Source organism: Schistocerca nitens, chromosome 2 (assembly GCF_023898315.1).
Source record: "Schistocerca nitens isolate TAMUIC-IGC-003100 chromosome 2, iqSchNite1.1, whole genome shotgun sequence".
Lineage (NCBI taxonomy): Eukaryota > Metazoa > Arthropoda > Insecta > Orthoptera > Acrididae > Schistocerca > Schistocerca nitens.
This window is the reverse complement of record NC_064615.1, coordinates 466,320,917-466,340,594: the sequence shown is the minus strand read 5'-3', so window position 1 is coordinate 466,340,594 and position 19,678 is coordinate 466,320,917. Positions and strand designations below refer to the sequence as shown.

At 44.4% G+C, this 19,678-nt stretch overlaps 1 protein-coding gene across 3 annotated transcripts in view; it reads left to right on the top strand.

Moving 5' to 3' along the window:
* Positions 1-19,678, top strand: part of LOC126236372 (myosin heavy chain, non-muscle) — a 295,007-nt gene that overhangs the window by 149,758 nt on the left and 125,571 nt on the right. For all 3 annotated transcript variants that reach the window (XM_049945618.1, XM_049945617.1, XM_049945619.1), the window contains exon 2: positions 16,196-16,352. In XM_049945618.1, coding sequence (XP_049801575.1) covers positions 16,196-16,352 — 157 coding nt within the window. The remainder of the gene's footprint in view (positions 1-16,195; positions 16,353-19,678) is intronic.

The window sequence follows — 19,678 nt, the reverse complement described above, 5'->3', positions numbered from 1 at the left end:
TGAATTGGTCTCATACATTTGCTTTCGAGCTCTGATTGCTCCCTTCGTCGCTTTTCAGTGCATATTCGTGCAGTACGGATATGAAACCCTTACTTGTCTCTTCGTTCCGTTGATCTTCTGACGTTCTTCTATTAGCACTTTAATTAAGCTTTGCGCAGATTAAAACAAGCGTCGCGCCGTGATTCGAACGTGGACTTTGTCGCCCGCAGAACGCGTTCTTTTATCAAGCAACCTACACAGACAAGCGTCGCCTCTCGCTTGAAATTTGTCTTCCGGTACTTTTCTCTTACTTGAAAAACCCTATAGAGGCTCTTTCGTACCTTGGTCCTGCACACAGCTTTAATCGGAGTACTTTAAGCTTCGCTGTGAAAGATTCGTCGAGGGACTATTTTACCGACGCTGTAGTACATTCATACACTTGCACCTAGTACGAATACTTCCAAGCGCACACACATTGGACTTCAACCTCTACATATGCTCTACAGGACATACAACCTCTACATATGCTCTACAGGACATAGGCCTCTTCCAAAGCATTTCGTGTCGATCTATGCCGAGCGGTTTGGATCCAGTTTTCTACAGCTTGGCGTTGGATGTCGTCTCTCCATCTCGCTAAAGGACCTCAGACATTTCTCTCTGACTCCCTCGGACTGCACTACATCAGTATTTTGGTCCGTTCGTGGCCACGTGTCCTTCTCAACGCCACTTGTCTCGCTATTCTCTCGACAGCGTATATTCCCGCTCTTCTCTTTATCTCTCAGTTCTTGATCCTGCCTCTCTCTCACCATGCATAGCTCTCTCTGTTGCCCTTTGACAGATGAGGAGTTGATTTACGCTGCTTGTTGTAAAGTGTCATTGTTTCGAGGCCGTATGTTGTTACTGGCAGGATGCATGTGCCAGCTCACAAGCATTCCTGTGTGAATTTATGGGGATAGTACGTGTGCGAAGAAAGTGACTAAGTTTCCCTAGTGACAACCAGGTGAGGCTAAATCGCCGGATGGCCTCTACTGTTTGGTTATCCTTTCCAAACTGGGTTTTATCTCCCAGATGAATAAATGTATTCATTTATTGCTTCCGCAGCAGGGTTTTAGATGAAGACCATTTATGTCAGTAAATCCACTGACGAGCCAAAACATTATTGCCACTGCCCACACGAGGCCGAACGCCTCCTGGTGGTGTTGCGGGCACTTACGCAGTAAGCAATGAATGTAAACGGTAGAGAGACGAATGGGCAGACCTTATAGCGAAGATACGGGCCACAGATTCGGAAATCATCTGGTATAAGCGGTTTTGAGAAAGGGCACATTGTTGTGGCGCTGCGGCTGGAAACGAAGAATCTCTGAATCGGCGAAGCTGGTCGGCTGTCTGCGTACTACTGTCGTGAGCGCATGTGGAAAGTGGCTGAAGGACGGTGAAACGACGAGTAGGCCGTATGGTATGGGACGTTAAAGTCTCATCAGAAAACGTAACTGTCGGAGGATAGAGTACAAAGGGTATTACGAAAGTTTTGCAATACGAGGCAACAGAAAATCACAGTAGGCTGATTCCTGTTGTCTTCTGAGGACAATTCGTACTTGGATCGCAGCCGCTATGCCAAGTCTGTGGGCGCAGTCTTTCACTAGTAGGGTTAGTTTGAAATGGTTTCTATGGCATCGTAGTCACGAAGTGAGAGTCGGGCAGTTTCGCGGTACAACTTCGTGCTTGGTTTGAACGTAGACCAGTGCTTTGAAGAAATGAGTGTTGCACTCGGTGATGTGTGTCCACATCATGCAACTGTGTTCAGGTGGTGCAGAGAATTCCAAAAGGAGGACGCTGAGAGGACCGGAAGGCCACGAACACAAGTTACGAAGGAAAACATTGATACTGTGAGGAAAACGCAAGACGAAGACAGGCGAGTGATCTATAAGCAGGTAGAGGATACCTTACGGCTCAATGCACCAGCAATTCGTTCGATTCTGCGTAATTATCTGCAAATAAACAAGACTTTGTTGTCTTCGGGTGCCGCATAGACTGACGGTAGAGCAGATGATTCTACGTGTGACTTCGTGCCGGGAGTTGTTACAGAATTTTTCTAAGGGAAAATCTCACAATGTGAATAACATCGTGACAGGTGACCAGACTTGGCTATACTACTATATCGTGCCGACTAAGACTCAAAACAAAGTTTTCATCTTTGATGATGACGACACACCCGTAGCTGTCAGAAAATCCCGAAGAAAATGATGCCTGTCTTTTTTTCCAAATCGAGTGGAACTGGGGAGCGTGTTGTTTTGGACACACAGAAAACAGTCACAGCTAAGTTTTACACTGAGCAGTGCTTGCCCAAAGTCTGAAAATGAATGCAGTTTTCAAGTGATGAAGACCTCCTGACGGCTTGGGACAACGCGTGTGCTTTACTCCCTACAGAAACTTGGGAGAACTGGTTTAGGAACTGGTTTCGGAGGATGGAGAAGTGTATTCAGTGAGGCGGAATAACTTCGAAAAAATTAAATAAATAAAGATGTATTGCAAAACTTTCCAGTACCCTTTGTACAATGCTGGCGCAGGCACAAGTGTTCCGGAGCACACCGTACAAAGGCCATTGTTTAACACGGAGCTCATCACACAACCCCTAAGTGTTTCTTTGTTGACCCAACGACGTCTTCAGCTACGATTGCAGTGGACTCCGCTTCACTGAGTTTTCACCGTGGTTCAGTAGAAACGTGTCGCCTGTCAAGTGCATCGCAGTCGTTGTTGCATCAGGTCGATAGTTGGATCCTTACGCGCCTTCACATTGGCGAATGGCTGCTTGGAATGTGCACCGAGCCACAGATGTTGATCGGTGAGAGCAAAATTATGCTATGGGGTACATTGAGTTGGGCTTCTATGGAACGTGTGGTAGTACTCGAAGACACAATGACGGCTGTGAACGTTATTGCGGACCACCGGCATCCCTTTATGGTTGAAGCTCTCTGGTGGCGATGACATCTTCAAGCAAGATAACTTTCCGCAGCACAAGGCCAAAATTGTGCTGCAGTGGTTTAAGGAGCATGATAGTGAAATCACAATAATCTCTTAACCAGCGAATGCCGCTGATCTGTATCCACGGGAACACGCATCGAGTGGCAGCTGCATGCTTTGCAGGAATTTAGTGACCTTTGAGTAGACATTTGGTACCATATACTTCTAGAAACCTCTCGAGGACTCGTAGAAGCCACGCCAAGGAGAATCGCTGCTGTACTGCATTTGAAAAGTGGACCAGCACGCTGTTAAACAGGTGCTCACATCATCGTCGCTCGTCGTTGTATACAGACATTAAAAATTACTACATGTCAGTCTTTGAAGGCAGCTCTCCAGTATAAAATAACACAAATGAAAACTAAATACGAATATCAAGGTCTCTTATCTATTTTATTACACCATTTGTCGCTGTTAGGAAATCTTCGAAAAGATCCTTGCACGCACGTGCGGGACATGCTGATACAACATTAGCAATTGCGTCTCGTCCGCACCAATCACACGATGTGATGATTTACCCCACTTGTAGAGTGTCAACACGCCTTCCATAGCCCGTTCGGAAGCGGTTCAGGGTAGTCCAAATTGCCCGAGGCTGGTCAAATCAAAGGCGTCTATTCTTGATGCGGAGTAGTTTTAGGCATTGTGGAGGACACCAGCGGGGTTTCCATTCGCCGATGGTACTGACTGTGATAAGAATGAGATATCTTGATCTTAATCTTCTTCCGTTCGCAGGGAATACGTCGTTCAATATTGGAAGGTGGGGGTTATCAGCGATCTGTGGCTGTTCGCGCCGTGATATTCCGTCTGTGATACGTGTCGTCTGGATGTTGCTAAACAACAGTCACTTCAAGGCAAATATCTAAAGCTGAGAAGCAGAGGCAGCCAGTCATCTTAGACATTCTGGTTGAAATGAATTTGTCGTAAGACAACGACTCAAATTCTTCTCAGAACTTCCAGCTGTAAACTTTAGAGACCATAATATTAATAGGGCTCATGACCTAGGTATTTTGAAGGTTAATTTCGAGGCCTACAGGTTGGGAAGTATCTTCGCAAATGATATCCTCTATAGCAGCGACGTGGACGAACTGTTAAGTGATCCGAGAATTCAAAAGTAAAGATGGTCGAGACGTTTTCCATGACGATATGTCTGTCCGCACAATGGACCCTTGAACACATTCTCGAGAGCCAGGGTGAATAAACTGGGTGAGATAGTGTCGCCTCGTGTTATGCCTCTTCTCACGGAAACCTTTCCAGTGATTCAGCGCTCCTTAATTTTACATGTTGAGAGGCTTTCTCGTAAATGTAACGAACTGAGTTGGTAAATCTATAGTCAATGCCCAAGTTTCGAGCTAGTCGAACACCTGCCGGCAGTGTGTGAAGGTTATGTGAAATGGGATGTTATACTCCGTGCAGTTATCTACCGGTGTGCATGCTGCTTGGATATGATCAGTTGCACTGAGACTTTTTTTAATCCCGCCTGTTCGACTGGGTGGTGAAAGACAAATTTCTGACATAGGTGGTTCGTAATGATTTTTGTGACATAGCCGGTTCGTTTGTTTTTCAGGAGTTTACAAGATATGTGTAGGGCTAACGGGCCTGCAATTCTCGCCGTTGTTGACGTAGTTGTATTTTGGTAGTTTCCGTGCGTGAGTAGATGTTCGTAGAAACTGGGAGCGGGCACCAGAATTTTAAAACTCCATAATTGTAGTTTCCGGGAAACGTACGCAACGCGGGAAGACACGACGGCCGCAAGGCGGCTTTGGTAAACAGATAACAACGCCGGCCACACCGTCACATCCTGTCGGGTCGGGCGCGGTTCCGTCCAGCGCCGCGCCGTGCTCTGTCACAGATAACCGCCCTTTTTTATCTCACTGACGCTGCTAAAACACCCATAATATTTCAGAACAACCGTCAAATAATAATGCAGCTTGATGCCAAAAACAAACTTCCTGCAAGTAATTTAATGACCCGAGCATTAAAAAAAATTCTAAAGATTCAAAACGTCGAAATCGGGCAATTGTTTTGCTAAAGGCCACTGATCACGTGACCCACATACACTTACGTACTCGCAAGACGAAGTACGGTACATGGCGGAGAGTACCTTGTACTACTGCTGCTACTGCTGCTGCTGCTGCTGCTACCACTACTAGTCATTCCCTTTCCTGCTCTATTCGCAAATAGAGGAAGGGGAAAGACAAGTCTGTACGCCTCGTATGAGCCCTAACTTCTCTTGTGTGTACACAATACGAACTTGAACGTAGCGCGATTGTAATGGATTCAGTTTTACAGGAATCTGTTAGAGGCTGCACAATTGTTTTGAAAACTTCGGAATCTGAGATAACAGTTAACAATGTAGATGTAATGGAAATGAAAGTTAAAGCTTGAAGCACCAGACCTGCTACGAATGAAACGGGAAGTCTTTCGAAGGACAATAATGTCACAAATCAAATGTTCTTTCCATGAAACATTTGTGCAATTCAGGTTCTAAACTTTTTGTATCTCGAGTATTATAGTGGCCGCTGAATTAACACTTCTTTCATGTTCTTCTTTTTCGTAAATATCTTTGTCCGAAAATTTTACACTTCGCGACTTCTTGATTCATTACGTTTTTTATTTATTTTAAGGCTTCTGGAACCGCTGACGATCGCAGACGGCCTCATTCATAGAATAATTGAACAGCAAATGAAGCACAGCATTTATTTAAAGAGTGTTCCTACCTGTAGCCGTCGCCGGCCGGAGTGGCCGTGCGGTTCTAGGCGCTACAGTCTGGAACCGCGAGACCGCTACGGTCGCAGGTTCGAATCCTGCCTCGGGCATGGATGTGTGTGACGTCCTTAGGTTAGTTAGGTTTAAGTAGTTCTAAGTTCTAGGGGACTGGTGACCTCAGATGTTAAGTCCCATAGTGCTCAGAGCCATTTGAACCTGTAGCAGTCACCTGAATATGGTTTCTTGAGTGTTTCCAGTTTCTCTTTAACAGAAGGGCTTAGGAAATCCCTACAATCCTTCCACGGTGAACGTATTACAGGTGCGTTGTTCGCTAATGGTGGACCGAGGCAGCTCAGGAGGTAACAGCGCCCCTAGAAAGCCCAGCGTATACGGGTGGCAACACTGCTGCTGCTGTTAAAAAGTTTGATTTCGGAAATTTGGAATTAAAATTACGAACCTTCAGCTACGGCGAAGCTTCTGCTTGACAACTACTGAAGGCGGAGTAAGAGGTGAAATTTCAGTCGGAAGTGTATACTCCTCCGAGTAGCAGGCAAGGCTCCTTTTTCACCCCTAGCATGTAGGAATCCTCTAAGTATTATTCGACGTAGCTAACGTAAACTCGGCAGTCCTGAAAGCAAACTTGGTAACGTGCTACGTACACTCGCGTTCCGGCTCACTGAGTAGTGCGCGTTGCGTTGCAGTACAAGCATGGAAAGTGACCGCGGAAAAGTCTTTGCTGGCAACCGAGACAACTTGCTGTTAACGTAATTAAGTTTATTGGCGACCAGAAGGAGAAACGAGTGACGGTGCTGAAGCGAAAGGTGATGAAACAAAAAAGCAAAACGTTAAAGATGGTGGAGAATTAAGATGCTGAGCGAAATGGTATTGAAAAGGAAGGAGCAGCAAAGTTCACACAATGGTTGTATCACTGACAATATGGATAAATTATTATGCTTGAATTTCTGCGGTGTTATGGACATAAAGGATACACCAACTTTGCTAAAACTTCGTAGCTTTTTTCGCACGTTAATGGATTTCAAGGCTAGAAAGGCAAGTCTGACAAGTATTGGTATGTGAATGAGCTTTGATTTTAAAAGACCCCAGAATGAGGGTCCGCGTGTGCGAATGACACGACAGAATTTCAAAAAGGGCCATATAACATCAAGTTGTCACGAAAAAGTGAAGCATTAGAATTAAAGCTACCGATGGTTTAGTCAGACCAGTCGTGAGTTCATTTACATCCATTCTCCAAATGTCACCTTATGATGTGTGGCGGAGGATGTTTCGTGCGCCACTGTCACTTCCCCGTATGCTGTCCTAATCGCAAATGGTGGGCGCGTCGGACGTTTGTTGATATGCCTTCATGTTAACTTTTCTGAATTTTAGAGGAACTACAAGTCGAGAGATAACGTTACAACCAAGTGTCCAGCAAAATTGTATCGACGATACTACCTCACGTTAAGCAGTATAAACACCGACTAGTGTAAGTTTATATTTCCATATTTGTCAGTAACAGCCACTCATATCGTTGCAGATGACTTGCTGTGTGCCAAAAAAGACAACACAGAAACCATGCAGTTTCTCAAAAGTGGAAAGATGTTCTAAAATTATTGATACTATGCAGTATCTGGAACGAAACAATAAACAAGTAATAACATTTTTGTTACGTTGCATGTTTTGGAATAAAGAAACCCACTGATGATGGCTAGATTTTGATTGAGACTAGTTAGGGAAAGGAAGTGAACAGGCAGACCCACAATCTCACATTGTTCTACGCGGACCAACAGAAGAGTTTTCACGTTAAAATGATTGATTCGTGGTATGTCTAGGAAAAATATTTTGCTTGACTCTTCTGACAACATACTTTCTGGGAATATGAACAGTAAACCAGTAATATACAAAGTCTTTCTCATAGCACCTGTCAGCTGGGTGGGATGAGCATGTCCTTGGCACTTCCACATTTACTAAGTGACCAGTGACGAAACACTGCTTTTCCAGTGTATCTTGTAAGCGTTCCAGACAGAGGATCAGTACTGTGATATTGGCTGAACGAGGGTTTCGTAAGCTACATTCTTCGTGGTGAATAACATTTCCCGAGAATTCGTCGAGCGCATCTGGATCTGACATCAGTACTGTTACGTGCCATTCTACTTCAGGTCGCTCCCAGTTATTTGACAGATGCGTCTTTTTCCTATGATTGTTCGACAGTTGTGTATTCAAACAATAACAGGTCTTTCCACTTTCGATCTGTGAATTTTACATTTGTTTAAACTGAAAGTAAACTACCAATCTCTGCATCGAGGACCCCGTGTTCTATCTAGATGAGTTGCAAGCTAGCGAAAAACTGGATCATCCGTAAACAGCTTTTTGAAGCTTTCGAAGTTACTCACTAGGTCACATTGAACTATGAATAAATGTTGGCACGGTGACATAGTGCGAGGAGTATTATCAAACGGAAGTGTTGGTCTGCAATCGTAGGGCTAAGCAGGGCGTGGGCGTATGGGAGTGTAGTTCGTTAAGAGCCTCGCCTGTAAACACGGCGGTGCTATCAACCTGACCTAGTCTGCAGTTCGCCTTGCCGCATAATAATGAAGTTTGATAAAATAGAGCGGTTAGTATGGTAAGAAGAGGGCGGTTGATATTCCGAGACAGCTTAAGTGAGATGTCGGCTGACGCTGAGTAATGAGATTTAGTGGGATGAAATCTGGCGGCCGGCCACGATGTCTGTGTCATGAGTGAGCAGCCGGAACGCGGGTTTCTGCATTCTGCTGGCCAGCGCAAGGGCGGTGGCGGAGGCGGGGGCGGGTTTTAATATCTGCTGGCCAGAGCGCCCGCAGCTCAACGCCAGCCGTATTGAGCCGGTCGCTGCTCGCTCCCCCCCCCCCCCCCCCCCTCCGCCCTCCCTTTCCCCAACAATCCAATGCGAACCCCCGGCCGCCGGCGTATTTCCGCATCTTTCCTCGCCGATGGGGAAAAAAACATCTGCTGCATGCGTAGGGCTCCTACTTGCACTCGCAATCTGCAGCTTAAGATGCAGACGACGTTCCCGAGAACACTTCTTGGACGGTGGCAGCATATGAACGCGCGTTATTCCTACAGTAGCTTCAATCTTCCAGTAGAACACTCACGAAATTCTGACTCCTAGTAAAGAGGAGTCTGCCCGTACTCGTCGATTAGTCCAAATTTTGGTATATGCAGGGCTTGGGTAGAAATGAAATTGACGAAATTGGACGCTCCAGATCGCCAGTCAATAAGGAAAAAGCTTTTTCTTTTTTTTTCGCTGGTCCAGCGAGATGTGTGCCATTTATCGTAGGAGTGTTTCCAGACGGTGGTTGACGCAGCGGAAAGAGTGCAGAACGGTAATCAGAGGGTCTTGGAGTCGAATCTCTTAGGAAACTTTTTCAATTTTTACGTTACGTATACTGCAAATAAACCGAAATGCCCAATATCTTGTTAATATTAATATTTTCATCAAAGGCGTGACGAGGAATGGCAAAGAAAAATTGGGTATTGTACGGTGTACACGAGTACTTCGTACAAAAGTTTGATTCTTCTTTTTTTGTTCGCATGGAGTCGGCTGGGGTGGCCGAGCGGTTCTAGGCGCTACAGTCTGGAAGTGTCCGACCGCTTTGGTCGCAGGTTCGAATCCTGCCTCGGGCATGGATGTGTGTGATTTCCTTAAGTTAGTTAGGTTTAAGTAGTTCTAAGTTCTTGGGGACTGATGACCTCAGAAGTTAAGTGCCATAGTGCTCAGAGCCATTTGATTTGTTCGCATGGAGCTGCCGAGGACTGCTCGAACGTGAAAATAGAACTGACGGAAGTCCTGTACGCTTTAGTTACAATCTGTCCTCGGAAAATAATTTGCAGAGTCTTCGCGGACGCTGAAATACAGTCCTTTATTGGAAATTATTTGCAATCCAAAATCTGCTATTGCTGCCATTTTCACGCCTTTTGTGAAGATAGTAATAGGTAAACACCATATCTTTAGCATCATTTCAGTTTATTTGCAATGTAAGAAATGTAAAAATTGAAAATAAAACTTTACGCATATGTACTCGACCCCATGACTCACCGCTATGCGGACCGCCGGCAGGACATCCGAACCTACGAGATACCTTGCGATGGTCTGCTTGCGTAATTGTAAGAACCACCATTCAGTTAGCAAACTTGAAATATATTTCAACCCCTACGTACCGGTTCGGCAAGGTGTCAACGAAAAATGACGGTAATTGCAACGCGTACGGAGGCATCTGAGTGTTAGTTGTTACCGCGGTCGGTATTAGAAGGGAACGGGAAGGAACCTTAATGTGTGGTATCATCTGCTCTTCACAGTGCTTTGCAGTAGGGATGCGGGGAACTACTGGTTACAACTTGTACCTGTATTTTAGTTCTGAATAGGAGGTTACGACAGGTGTTAGATTTTTTTACCCCGATTTTAGTAAAAAAATAAGTATCAGTTAGCCATAGCAGCAGCGCCAAAATTTTTGGTTTTTAAATAAACGTTTTTTAAAAAGAGTAATTTTTATTTGTAAAATTTGCATTACTTTCAGATATAGCATTATTACAGAAAATGCGAAAAGCGGCCAGTGCTATTTTAATAACAATGCCGACAGAAACGAGCAACAAACACATCGCATAAGAATTGGTACAGCATTGCTGAGACATTAATGTACCTGTTACCATGTGGCGTGACCTATTAGACGGTGCGCATGTACGAGCCTTGTGTAAGACTTGCCACATCTAGTGTATATCGTAGTTTCACGCTGTCGTCGTCGGACATTAGTTCTATTGCAGAATGGCACCATCCCTAGTCTTGAAGTATTATGCGAACTGCCGCACCAGTGAAGTACAATGCTCCACCTGCTTTAAAAGATAAGGAACAGGACGAGCCACGGCAAGGAGAAAACTTGTAACTTGACAATTCAGCTTGAAAGCATCTAATGTTGCTTGTATCTACTTAATATGCCTTTATCTGCTTATAAGCCTTGCTTGGAAACGGACAAATTAATATGAAAAACAGTGTTCATCGACTTCAGTTTACACCATGTAGCACTGACTATCGCTAATGCCCAAGTAGTAGTATGATCCTCGTTGACATGATTTTTGAGCGAGTTAAAACAAATTACAATCAGTAGGAGAGTAATGCTGATTCTTTTATTTTTATTTATTTATTTATTTATTTATTGTAGTATTCAGCCACTTATCGCTTTTCGAGAAAAGGCGCAAACAGTGGACGGAGAAGTTTTCTTTTATTTGCGTATTTAATTTATTATTTTGATTCTATGTATTTTAAAACTGAGGTAGTCAAATTTTTTCAATCTCTTGTTCGACTTATATCTTTATTACAGAAAATAATACGAATAAAACTCCGAAAATAGGTTATTTCAGATATCGCTTATTTTGAGCAGTTTTTACACTCAGATTAAACCGGTATTGGAAAAAACCGAGATAACCGAAAACCGGTCGTTTCAGCAATAACCGCCACCCCTGGTTCGCAGATTGTGGATGTGCATGTACCGGGTGATCAAAAAGTCAGTATAAATTTGAAAACTTTATAAACCACGGAATAATGTAGATAGAGAGGTAAAAATTGACACATGCTTGGAATGACATAGGGTTTTATTAGAACAAAAAAAAAAAAAAAAAACAAAGGCCACAAAATGTCCGAAGACGGCGTCGTTTGGTGATGATCGTGTGCTCCGCCGCCACTTCCGTCATGCTTGGCCTCCCAGGTCCCCAGACCTCAGCCCGTGCGATTATTGGCTTACAAGGGGAGGCCGCCAATTGTGAAATTCAGATTAGATTCATGCTGCGCATAATAAAAGCTCATGGCCAGAGGTGTAATGTGGCAAAGCACCAAGATGCACTTCTCAGCCGTTGTCGAGAAAATCGACAGTTAAGAGAAACCGTTGCGGTGAAATACTCTCTACGATTAATAATTTTCTACAGCGTCGTGGCGCAGCGGTAAGCGCTGGGGTTTGTAATCCGAAGGTCGCCGGATCGAATCTCGCGCCATGCAAACTTTTTTGTTGGTTTTTTGTAATTAAAAATATATATAAATTACAAAAAAAACTAATAAAAAATTGCATGGCGCGAGACTCGATCCGGCGACCTTCGGATTACGAAACCGAGCGCTTACCGCTGCGCCACGACGCTGTAGAAAATTATTAATCGTAGAGAGTATTTCACCGCAACGGTTTCTTTTAACTGTCGATTTTCTCGACAACGGCTGAGAAGTGCATCTTGGTGCTTTGCACATTACACCTCTGGCCATGAGCTTTTATTATGCGCAGTATGAATCGAATCTGAACTTCACAATTGGCGGCCTTCCCTTGTTAGGGGTTACCTGAAGTCGCAAGTGTATCGTGATATACCGACATCTCTAGGGATGCTGAATGACAACATCCGACGCCAATGCCTCACCATAACTCCGGACATGCTTCAGAGTGCTGTGCTGTTCACAACATCATTCCTCGACTACAGCTATTGTTGAGGAATGATGGTGGACATATTGAGCATTTCCTGTAAAGAAAATCATCTTTGCTTTGTCTTACTTTGTTATGCTAATTATTGTTGTTCTGATCAGATGAAGCGCCATCTGTCGGACATTTTTTGGACTTTTGTATTTTTTTGGTTCTAATAAAACGCCATGTCATTCCAAGCATGTGTGTCAATTTGTACCTGTCTATCTACATTATTCCGTGATTTATTCAGTTTTCAAATTTATACTGACTTTTTGATCAGTCGGTATATGTAGCCTGACTGATTTTTACTTCTGCCTACCGGAACACACACAATCTCGTCGGTTTAACTGAATAGTTCTGTGTATATTTGTCTTCACCCAGTAGAAGTGGACAGTTACGGGCCTCGTTATTCTCGGTCGAGCATCGTTCGAATAAAACAGGCTTCCACGATCCAGACGATCGCCAATGGAGCTGTACGCGGCGCGGCGGCGGGCAGTGAAAGCGCACTGGATCCGCTATCAATCAGCCCTCCTCCCGCCGGGCTATCGCCGCGTTTGATCTTTCTGGGGCTTTTTGCCCGCCAAACAGTAACGCTTTCCAGTTAATTGGTGGGCGTAAATCTCGGTAATGACGGTAATTAACGGCGCGCCATATGAGGACTGGCGCCAGACGCCGGCACACGGCGGCCTAGTTTCGCAGGCGCCACGCACGCCGCAGAACTAGCGCCACACGCAGCACATTCCTCCATCTTATGCTCCATCTCTACGTAAATACTACACGCACCATCCTACCTAGTCCATTTCGCTTGCTCTATAGTGTGGTGATGTTCGATGATCATCGATGTTTCATTATTGACACGGAAGCCTTTGAAATATCGCATCGTGAATGTTAAAGGCAAAAGCCGGGCTGCTAATCAGCACTGTCAACAATTTTAGTGCCATTTAAACGAATCTTTTTCTGCGTAGAAAAGTACGTGCAAGCAGTAAAGTAAAGCCAATAGTATGTTGACTGTCGAAATGCCCGACATGCATCCCATACAGACTGTAGGAGACTGGAGATTAGCATCATAACAAAAATCAAAAAATTACTTATTAACTAAACATGTTACCCTGTTAGCCATATCAACTTTGATCGATCCTGCCTTCAAGAACCTATATTGTCAAGATGCTTCAGCATGTTGTTCGAAGGTATTTGAAACCATCAAGGATTTGTTTGAGGCTCTTCAGACTAGCGTCAGTGAGGATGGACAACACGTCGTTACATTACAGGGGAAACAGCTAAACCAAATTCTATTTACAGAGTGAACGTTACGAAATAGCACAAGAAAAGAATAATTTGCAAACTATAATAGAAGCGGATCTTTCATTGTAGATCAGTTAACATCTGAAAGATCGACTTCTATGTCTTCCAACAACTATTATCGAACCACATTATCGGTACTGCTAGTAAGAACCTACAAAAATTACTCTAAAATGAGGTAGCCACGTCAGCTTCTGAACGACGTCTCAGAAGCAGGCGATAACAACTCCATACGCTTAAAGTAGTAAATGAGTTTTCTATTTGGGGAGCAAAATAACTGATGATGGTCGAAGTAGAGAGAATATAAAATGTAGGCTGGCAATGGCAAGGAAAGCGTTTACGAAGAAGACAAATTTGTTAACATCGAGTATAGATTTGTCAGGAGGTCGTTTCTGAAAGTATTTGTATGGAGTGTAGCCATGTATGGAAGTGAAACGTGGACGATAAATAGTTCGGACAAAAAGAGAATAGAAGCTTTCGAAATGTGGTGCTACAGAAGGATGCTGAAGATTAGATGGGTAAATCACATAACTAATGAGGAGGTATTGAATAGAAATGGGGAGAAATTTGTGGCACAATTTGACAAGAAGAAGGGATCGGTTGGTAGGACATATTATGAGGCATAAAGGGATCACCAATTTAGTGTTGGAGGGCAGCTCGGAGGGTAAAAATCGTAGAGGGAGACCAAGAGATGAATACACTAAGCAGATTCAGAAGGGTGTAGGTTGCAGTAGGTACTAGGAGATGAAGAGGCTTGCACAGGATAGAGTAGCATGGAGGGCTGCATCAAAGAAGACTCTGGACTGAAGACAACTACTACTACTACTCTATAGAGTGAAGGAGAAAAATCTCACAGAATTAGTATTTTCCCCATGTGAGTAGACAACACTTTAGATGTAACGTTAAATATTTTTGTCTTTACTGATTAATAAACATATTTGATGTACTTATGTATTGTTTTTTAAGGCATTCCATAAATTCTTTTCTAACATCGGGTTCGACAATGAAGTCGAAAACAAGATCGAATTCAGACTCGATTGCACAGCCATAGCTTAGATCTTAAACGTCAGTCGCCAACTAATCTAAATCTGATATGCAGGCAGCCGCCACAACGCACCGCTCTCCGCGGCCATAGAATCATCAGTTAAGTCTCCACTTCTACAAAAATGTGGAATTCACTGGTAGTATTGGTTTGTGTAGCATCTCTAACCATTTCAGATATCTGTTCTCAATTCTGTTTAAGGCGGGGTTGAGTTTTTTGTTGAAATAAGATAAATTTGCACACCCAGAATAGTTCCCGGAACTACAATAGGAGCATAAAATGCCGGAATACTATTGGTGAACTGCAGCCCGCTAGCTGTCCATTACTGCCGACTCCTACAAATCGGGTCGCAGTTTGTCAGCCCTAAACCTTTCCTTCCTCCCTCTGCTGTTCATCCGAGTGCCAAGCTGACTATTCTTGGATGTTGCAGCAGGCGCCCCCTCCGAAGTGTCGTTCTGTTAAGGTTCCTCCACGGATCTGTCCATTTCAGTAGGCTGCTTCATGCCGTACTACGTAGATAGCGTCGCACCTGAAGCGCTACCAGATTTTCCTCTGGATTTAGAAAGATTCCTTCACCTGTGCCCCAGCGTGCTTTTGACAATGTTTCTTCATAATTATTTCTGTTCTGCGATTATTGTGACCTCCCCTTCTAAATTTTAAGCAAGTCGCGATTCTCGTTTCTACTGCTCTTAATATCAGAATGCAAGCTGTTGTAAGGCTATGAACATCAAAAGGTGTTTTTTTTGACACAGTTAAAACGTTGACCATAAGCCATACACGCCTGAAAAACGGAATGTTGAGGAACAAGCGTTGCCTAGTGCGCTGTTTTTCAGGTAGGCATTACGAGGGCAGTTATAATAAGAAACCGCCTTTGTCTTCAAAGCGGAGCTATCTCTAAGCTGCTGTACGCAAACATGTTCCAGGAAATCTGTGTCATCATCGGAAGGTCTTTATTTCATATCTGAATCGTGTTGTGTTAGATTCTAGAACCTTCGTTCTCGCCGAGTAACATCTTGGGAGTTTCCCATGTTGTCCCTTCAAAGACTCGACGTGGAAACGGACAGACAGACGCATGCCTTTGAGAACTCGACTCTAACACAGCTAACACGTGTTGCTGAGAAAGTAGTCATAGGCTTTTGTAGTTCGTTTTAGTATTTCGTTACTTAATTGCATTTAAGAGTAGAAACTAAAGGGCAAAACTCTTTCAAAATGCGGACCAATTTCCAAATGAAAGAAATTTTTGGCAGCGAGGTATTTCACTTTCTCTCTTTGGACGAAACACACACAGCACCATTTCTTCAAAAGGTCGTGTGAATCAAGGTTTTCTTAGGCAGTGTCGATGTTTAAGATCTTACGGAACAGACATTACAATAATAAAAGCAACGTTTCATTGGCATCAACGCCGTATTTGTGCGAGGTATACCCTAGTATACGAGGTTCCATTCCCGTTATCAGCATTGAGCACGACGCAGAAAACATAGGGGCCTACAGTGCGATTCCTGCATTATGCTTTTAGGCGTGGGGAAAGGGGGGTGGCGGCGGACTTGATACTCGTATTCTGGTCATACTAACGAGGAGTTAGGAGTGAAGTTGAGCGAGGGGTGCCCTCGCTGTATAATTTACCACGGTAAGTCACAGCCGCTGCCAGCGCAGTGCCGTGGGGTAATGGCTCTGATGGTTGTTGCAGACATATTCGGGACTGTTCTGCGTGGTGGTGAACCCGTACAAGAAGCTGCCGATCTACACGGAGAAGATAATGGAACGCTACAAGGGCATCAAGAGGCACGAGGTGCCGCCACACGTCTTCGCCATCACTGACACTGCATACCGCTCCATGCTGCAGGGTGAGTACGCGCCGCATGCGGCGACCGTACGGTTAACTAAACTTCCCCATACCTGTTGGCTCCACCTCAGAAGGACTAGCTGAATGACGAGTGCGCAAGTGGGCGTGTACTCGGCTAAGAACGGTACTTGACATGAATATCCGACATTAGAACAACGCGCTTGCCCATCTAATGACTGCTAATCGTGACAGTATTGCTTCCTTTCTAACTACGGAGTACGTCAAATTGCCTTTGTGGTGAAATTCGTTTCTAACGGAACACAGCTCGAATTCCATCTTTGAAAACCGACAACTGAATTAGTCACGGAAAGAATACTGAGTGTTGTGATGTGGAGGAGCCTGCAGACCCTGATAATAAAGTTGTATTTGTCATCCTGGTTAAATTCTAAAACTTTCGGTATTGTCCATAGAACGAGGGGCAAGAGGCAAGACAACATAAGTGGAAGTAAAGAAAAAAAAGTGTGGCTACTTGCCCACTGGTCTGTTGCGATTCACCCTTGCCTTTCCTCTGTTCATTGGTAATACCAGCATGACGTTACACTTAACTTTCGAGTAGTCTACACACTTCGCACTTCGCAGGATGTCAAAGATATGCAGCACCAAACCACTAGGGCCGTACAAGAAGATTAATTTGTGTTTACTGATTTGAAGGTATCGAGTACATCAAAAGTAAAAGTAATCCCATACTCATGGAATGAGCATAGGGAAGCAGATACCGGAATCCTGAATCGCCATTCTTGGCTAGATGCTAGTGGAGGTGGTTTGCTGTTGTCTTCCTCCGTCTTGTTATAAAATGTAGAGGGTGTATCTGTGTCTCGTGGATGACTGTGATGACAGCTTTTACAGTGTAGTGTTGGGTTTGTGTTGTTATGGATGAAGGGAAGGGAGGGGACGAAACTCGATGCTGACACATAGGCCACTGCCCTCGAATAGCACCAAGTGGGTCGCCCAGCTTAATCAACAATGTTACGTGCCCTCACTTTGAGGCACTGGGGAGAGGTTTGGAATTTAATCCAGGACATTACCGCAAAGACTGGGGCTTAGGGCTTCACGCCATCAACCCTCTTCCCCATGCCGGCCAAATTTCATTCACCAACAGGATTCGAACAGACCCGAGAGTCGAGCGCCACCCAAAGGCATGCTTTAGCGACCTTTTTTTTTTTGTGCTGGTGTGAGGGACTCTCGGGAGCATTTGCGTACTGCTGTTGCAATTTGTGCAACCTGGCACGGAGGCGTATCCACAGAGTATGTGCTCCAGTTCCTTAATGGTAATTAGTTAATTCATTCACGTTCACTCGAAGATCGTCCCAAAGTTCGTAACACTAACATTACTCTGTTGTAAGCTGCATTTTAAACCAACGATTTGGTTCCTCTATTCGTGTCCGATAATGAGTCGCTGAGAAATAGCTTTCTGCAGCGTATTGCGTAGCTATATGGCAACTGGTGCGTTTGCGGCTATACACTTTGTTCTCGATGACCGAACGTGACACTCCCACAACTGACAACTGACGATCTGGGCACTCAGTGAAGTTACTGTACCGGGAAAATGCTGTACATAACTCGAAAACATTCTGCTATTGGCATTCACGAACTCTTCAGTCAATGGGAGTCCTATAGCAAAATCCAAATGCGGAGACGAAGCGCAGTCTTTCGGCTTAAGGCCACGGATAAGCGGACGCTGTTTATGAACTATGAAGCCTACTGCAGCTAAATAATCACGAAAGACTAGCTGATGACGATTTTCGTGGTAAACTTTCGGACCCTTATACTCTGTTTTAATACCTGGTGGTAACAGATATGACGCAGTATGTAATAGAATGAGCACGTGTAATCAGTAGTAGAGGCGGCGAATGGAAAGCAGATTTAAGGGAAGAATTCAAGGAATCTACGGCGCATCTGCTGGTGCAACCAACTCTAGAGTACTGCTCCATTGTTTGGAAACGTAAGAAAGTTGGTCTGACAGCTGACGCAGAAAAATGAAAGAAACATACGCCCTGTCGGTCGTAAAAGATCTGTGCGGTGGCCCATATGGAAGTGTCTTACAGACGTTCATGAAACTGAAACGAGGTTGGTTGGAAGGAACACAGGGTTCTTCGAAACACTGTTATCTAATTTTATAGAACCAATATTGAAGTCAAATATTACAACGTGGATTGCTCAAGACAAATGTAGATGTGTGCCAGGGTTCTGTGCTGAAACAGTTAATTGTTGGATTTCGAATTTTGACGGATAGTTTCGAGTGCCTCTGTGGCGCGATGGACGCGTTGTTAGAAAGCTTATCACTTGCCGCCAGCGATTGTCCCTGAGAGTCGAACAGCAAACATTTCAACATTCTCACTACAGAGGAGAAGACAACCACCATTCTGTTAAAAGGCTTGGTTTTCCGGACTTCGGCAATTAAAAGTTATTCTTCAAAAACACATTTCTTGTTTCACATTATACACTGGTGTCAAAAATTAAAGAAACGAAAGGAAATTTTGCAAGGCTGCGTTTATTTTGCCACAAAACAGTATAAACAGGTAATAGTAAAGCAGAAACAATGTAATGAATATAGAACGCAAACACCTGCAACATGCATAGCGGTAGACAAAAACGTTCTTTTCAAACTTAACGGATTTGCACACACATACCGACAACTGGTTAATCTGCTCAGTATGGGGTGTGACTACCTCTGGCAGCAGCACAGGCCTGGCAACGACGGGGCATACTGGGAATTGTGTGATCAGTCTGATGTTGAGGCAGTAACGCCCATTCTTCCTGCAGAGCTGCTCGCAGTCTTGGAGTGTGGTTGGTGGATGCTGACGTGATGCAAGCAGTCACCTTACTGCATCCCAGAGGTGCTCTATCGATTTCAAATCGGCAGGGCGAGCAGGCCACGCCATGCGTGCAATATCTTTCATCTCCAAGAAAACATCGACCACCTGTGCTCTATGAGGAGCGTTATCGTCCATCACTACGTCGTCTGGGCCCACAGCACCTCAGTCGCAAGTGAGTTTCCAAGATCTCGCCACGATACCTTACAGCAATGAAAAACTGCTGATTCACCCACACAGTTTCTTGGAGAGGTGTTCTAGTGATCAACATAATCACTGCCCACAGCATTAGGGGTACTCCTCGTTATCGATCTCTTTCCACAATATTTGGGTCTCGAAATCGTGTTCCACGTTCCCTCCAGACGCGAATCCGTCGAGAATCACTCTCCGGACTGATTTGGGACTCATGTGAAAACAGCATTGGGCCATTGTTCGGCCGTCCAGATGGCTTGCTGATGACTCCACTTTAGACGGTCCCTTCTGTGAAGACGCAGGTAGACATACAGCACCTCGC